The sequence below is a fragment of the Triticum dicoccoides genome, chromosome 2B, assembly GCF_002162155.2.
Source record: "Triticum dicoccoides isolate Atlit2015 ecotype Zavitan chromosome 2B, WEW_v2.0, whole genome shotgun sequence".
Classification (NCBI taxonomy): Eukaryota; Viridiplantae; Streptophyta; class Magnoliopsida; order Poales; family Poaceae; genus Triticum; species Triticum dicoccoides.
Genome location: NC_041383.1, coordinates 116,304,832 through 116,309,918, shown reverse-complemented (window position 1 = coordinate 116,309,918; position 5,087 = coordinate 116,304,832). Strand labels below are relative to the sequence as shown.

The 5,087-nt window shown below is 52.7% G+C and overlaps 1 protein-coding gene across 1 annotated transcript; it reads left to right on the top strand.

Annotated features, from left to right (window-relative positions):
* Positions 1–1,230: 1,230 nt before the first annotated feature.
* On the top strand, positions 1,231–2,524 carry LOC119362483 (universal stress protein YxiE-like). Its single transcript, XM_037627710.1, has 4 exons — positions 1,231–1,632; positions 1,733–1,830; positions 1,946–2,064; positions 2,159–2,524. Exons 1-4 carry the CDS (start codon positions 1,314–1,316, stop codon positions 2,244–2,246), a joined length of 624 nt encoding a protein of 207 aa, XP_037483607.1. The 5' UTR covers positions 1,231–1,313; the 3' UTR covers positions 2,247–2,524.
* The last annotated feature ends 2,563 nt before the right edge of the window (positions 2,525–5,087 follow it).

The window sequence follows — 5,087 nt, the reverse complement described above, 5'->3', positions numbered from 1 at the left end:
CCCGCCGCCTCCTCTGTCCCAGCCGCCCACCCCGCCGGGGCCTTCACCGGAGCGACCATTGTCCCCAATCCCGCCTCCACTGCCATACCGCCGCCCTGATTTTGCCCCACCCGGTTCGGTCGTCGTCACGGTTGCCATCCCACTGCCAGATCCGGTCGCCCCGGTCCATCACTCCCGTCCCTGGTTCCGCCGCTGCTCCCCCACTGCCCGCCTCCAAATCGGCTGAATTGGCCACTTCTCCGCCGCTGAATCGCCGACGTATGATTTGAGCTCCCCCCCGCCCTGCCGTCGCGGATTCGAGCCGCACAGCCGCCGCGACGCCGCTGCAGCTTTTCCGCCGCCAGACTTGGCCTCCTCGCGCCGTACGACCATCGCCCCCACGTCCCGTCGTGATCAATTCGCCTCTCGATTCACAACCGCGTTGCCGACCATTCGAGCTCCCGCCGCCGCATTCGACCTCCCGACTCTCTTCGCTTGGCTGCTGGTGGACCTGTTGCCTCCACTTGGTCCATCGGCACTGCTCCCGGCTCTTGGCGCTCACGCCTACCAACTTTACATCTCCATTTGCATCATTTATTGGACTTGCACTTTTACATCACCAATTTACACCACCATTTGGAGTTGCCATTTTTTTTGAGATGTAAAATTCATCGAGATGTAAATTTTTACATCTCGTGTTTCTAATTTGCATCGTCCATTGGAGATGCTCTAAACATAAAACAATTCTTATATTATGGAAAATGATAACTGAGGTCCCAGGGAACGTCCCCATAACCATTGGGTCTGGATCACGCGGATGACATTAAAAAAATATTTACTTGCATTTTTTTACGTTACATGTGGCAAATCTCATAAAAGTTGCCATGCCGATTGGAGCGTTTGCTGAGAAAACATTCCCAGGAAAGATATTGCGGTCCTAGATTATCTTCTTCTCAAAAGACGAAGGCGCCGCTCTCAGATTATCTTCCACCTCAACATGCATCTCGAGTGCATCACAAATCAGCACGCACCAACAGAAAAGAAACGACCACCATGCCCCGGACCGCCGCCATCGCCATCCAGCGGGCAATAATGAGAAGTGAAAAGCAACAAAGCTGAACGGGCAGCCCTGGCAGCTCTGTCTCGCCGGTAACCGGCCACATGCAAGCGCGCCTCCCGTTCACCAGCGTACGTGCCACTCTCACGCCCACACTGCCGACTGACAAGTAAGCTATATATAGGCCTGCCCGCAGACTTGAGCTAACATCTGCAAACCACTTCAAACCAAGAAACCTCCTCAGTCAGTTTTAATCCTCGCGACGTTCGATTGTTATATGATGGCGGAGACCAAGGCGGTGGCTGCTGCGGTGGAGGCGAGTCCGGTGGAGGTGGAGGAGGGCAGGAGCAAGACAGTGGAGGCGAGTCCGGTGGAGGAGGGGAGGAGCAAGACGGTGGCTGCTGCGGTGGAGGAGGGGAGGAGCAAGACGGTGGTGCTGGTCGCCGTGGACGACAGCGACGCAAGCTACCGCGCGCTCGAGTGGGCCGTGCGGCACGTGGCGGCGACGGCCGGCATGGCCGGCGCCGGAGCGGTGGAGCTCGTTGTCCTCCACGCCAAGCCGCCCACTTCCCTCGCCGTCAACATGGGCGGCCCCGGTGCGTTAGCCTCCTCTTCAATGCTTCATCGTTTCGTCCTCTGGTCTGGACTCCGGCTGGAGCAAAGCTCTGTCGACTGAATTCTGGGGATTCGTTTCAGGCGTGCCCGGCGACGTGGTGGGGTTAGTGGAGGAGGACCTGCGCAAGAAGGCCGAGGGCGTCGTCGGCAAGGCGCGCAGCCTCTGCGCCGCCAACTCGGTAACATAACATCCACTACCAACTCTCCGCTAGCCGCATTGCTCCATGGACAGATATAGAGAAGATATACATGCCATAGCTGTACGTAACTTGTGCTGCTTATACGGAACCGCAGGTGGAGGCCGTGGTGGACGTGGTGGACGGGGAGCCGAAGCACGTCCTGTGCGACGCCGTCGAGAAGCACCACGCCGATCTGCTCGTCGTCGGCAGCCAGGGCTACGGCGCCATCAGGAGGTCCTTGATTTTCTCTTCTCCTGCAGTGTACGCCTTCACCGCGAGACTGAAACTAATGGTGGCTGTCTCTTGTCTCAACTCCTCTTTCTTGCAGGGCATTGCTTGGGAGCGTGAGCGACTACTGCGCCCACCACGCGGACTGCTCTGTGGTGATTGTCAAGCAGCCCGGGTCCAAGAACTGATCGCCATTTTCCGGTGTTGGATCGATCGTGCCCAGTTCCAGTGTTGGGATTGTGCCATTTGCGTGCCTACACAATGTATCCCTGCCTAATTATTTCTGCTCCAACCGTTGTATTCTCTCTGTTATTTACTCTGCATAATACTAGCAGTCGAGCTTTGTAAACTTTGATTAAATTTATATTAATAATGATCTAAATGATCTTATATTAGTTTACAGAGGGAGTACAATATACCCAATCAGCACAATAAATTCGCCGTTGAAATACATTTTCACATTAAATAGACTTGCTTTCGTATACGTCTGTATTGCTTTTTATAAACTTAGTCAAACTTTATATTGTTTGACTTACGACAGAGATAATATGCAAAGTAAATGAAACGGAAAGAATGCTATCGGTGCCATACATGATTCTTTGGGTGTTCATCCTCTGATATCATCATCAATTTGCCCTTCTTCCAGAGACTTACCACTCAATGACCCCTCTCCTTTGTTGCGTTTTTATGTAATCGTTTTGTTTCTAGTGGATCTGCTTTTTGCGTCTAACGTGTTGTCAGCTAGCGCAGTCGCTCGTGGGCACTACATTGAATAATTGCTTCGACATCTGTTCGTTATCTCTCCTACTATTTATACTTAAATAAATAACACGTAAAGTTATGTCACACATTCTGTTGAAAAACAGTAGTATCAGTTCAAAAAATGAAATATTTTCTATTAGTGTTTACTTGCATAAGTCAACTATATTTTTGTTGAAAATAAACTTAGGCTAAAAATCTTGTTAAATGACCGCTTTATGTTTTTATTAGTGTTTACTTGCATAAAACAACTAAGAAAAGATTGTTGTAGACTCAACAAAAATGGCATTCACTTAGCCTGAAAATCTACTACACTCTATCGAAAAAATACAGTAGTATCGGTTCAAAAACGGAATAGACACATTCCAACAATGCAAGAGAGGGGACCATAAACCCCGTATGAAAATGTTGTTGATTCAAGAAAAATTTCTACAGCCCCTCCCCTCCCCTCCCGTCCCCCTCCCCCATGTGGCGGCGCCGCCCCGCACCGAGGAGCCCCCGCCCTCCTCCTACAGCCGCGCCTCACCTCCGCTCCCCTCCGCCGCCGTCACCCGGGGCGTCACAGGGCAAAGCCCTTGTGGCGTGGCGGCGGCGGCGGCGGTTTTCTCCTCGGATCTCGATCTGGTTGGGAGGCGGCGCTCCTTTCTGGCCAGATCGGCGGCGACATGGATGTGGTGCGGCGGCGGCGGTGGAGGACGACACCAGCAACAGCGGACTGGCCTTGACTAAGTCGGGCTAATTCGTTGTGCTACCGATCTCAATCGCCGTCAGCGGTGCACTGCTCCTGGACTTGATCTGCAACACGAGGATGTCTGGGACGCCGGCCCTAGGCTTGGTGGTGGTGGCCTTCTTCTTCGTCGGAGTTGGTCTGGATCCCGGGGCGGCAACCCTGGATGGTGGCGGCCGGTGAAGCTAGGGCTTCCCGCGGCGGCATGGCGTGGTGCAGTCCCTGTCCAAGGCGGATCTGTGACGGTGATCTGATCTACGGATTGGTTCGGATCAGAGATGGTGACGAGCACGCATGATCCATCTCGGCGGCTCTCGCGGCTTGGCGAGGCGGGGTGGGAGCCCTCCTCCTAGGCTCCAATGGTGGCACACTCAGGCAGTGGCCGGTGCGCCAGGGCTCCTACAGTGGCATTACTGATGCGGTTGGTCGCTGGATCTATGCGGCTAGATCTGGGGCTTTGAAGGCGGTCGAGACGATGCACAGGTTGTCGGGTGGACTACTTGGGACGGATCAGGGTGAAAACCTGGTATTCGGTCGATGGCAGGAGCCGGTGATGAAGCTGCCCTTATCCGCGTTTCCTTCATGAAGGCATCATCGAGGTGAAGCTCCCAGCTCCACTCAATACCTCGGGGAAACCCTAAATCAGCTGATCGGATGTTGGCGGCAATCATGTGTCGTTACCCCCTTGGGGCGGCATTCTTGGAGGTGCACTCGTTCTCGCGGGACCAGCGGATGGCTTCTTTGGTGAAGCGGTGCTTCATCCTACACATTGATGGCGACGGATCTCGACGGTGTGGCGCAGTGCATGCTCGGCGTTCGATGTGCGAGGATGGACTCGCGCAGGAGGACGATGCTGTCTGGCGTCGATGGCAGAGAGACCTGGCACGGTAGATGCAACAGTACAGCTCTGAAGATGAATTGGTGGCATGTGGCTGCGGCGGCCTCATACCCGGCAGGCGTCCTGGTTGAGGAATGCGCTGGACTGGTAGGTGCCCCATACCCGGCAGGCGTCCTGGTTGGGACCTCAGGTCTTAGATGTTTAGGTTTGGCTGCGAGATCTGTTTGGTATTAGGCCCAGACTATCAGCATCCTTTCATCAACTGGATAGGAGTAGCGACAGATGTTGCCTAGACGGTGGCTTTAAACTTACTGTTGTATGACTTTGTAAGGTCTTGTGTGAATAATTAATAAAGTGGTCGCATGCATCGTCCAGATGCAGAGGTGGAGGGTCCTCCTCCATTTCTAAAAAGAAAAGAAAAATTCTACACATTGGTGTAGTTTTTTTTTCTCCCAAAGCAACACTAGTGTAAAAATACAATAGATACTAATGCAAAATGCAATCAAGAAAAATGTTATTTCAGTGGAATCTTGCTGAAACCAACACAACGTGAAAGCAAATTCCAAATTGGATTCTCCATCTAATAGTAGTGACTTTTTAAGCACTTGAACCATCTTTTACTCGCTTTCTTTTCAAAAAAAATTCTTTTACTCGCTTTAATTACTTTCCTTTAGGGGGGAGTTGGAGCTAGGGAATGGGAGTTTA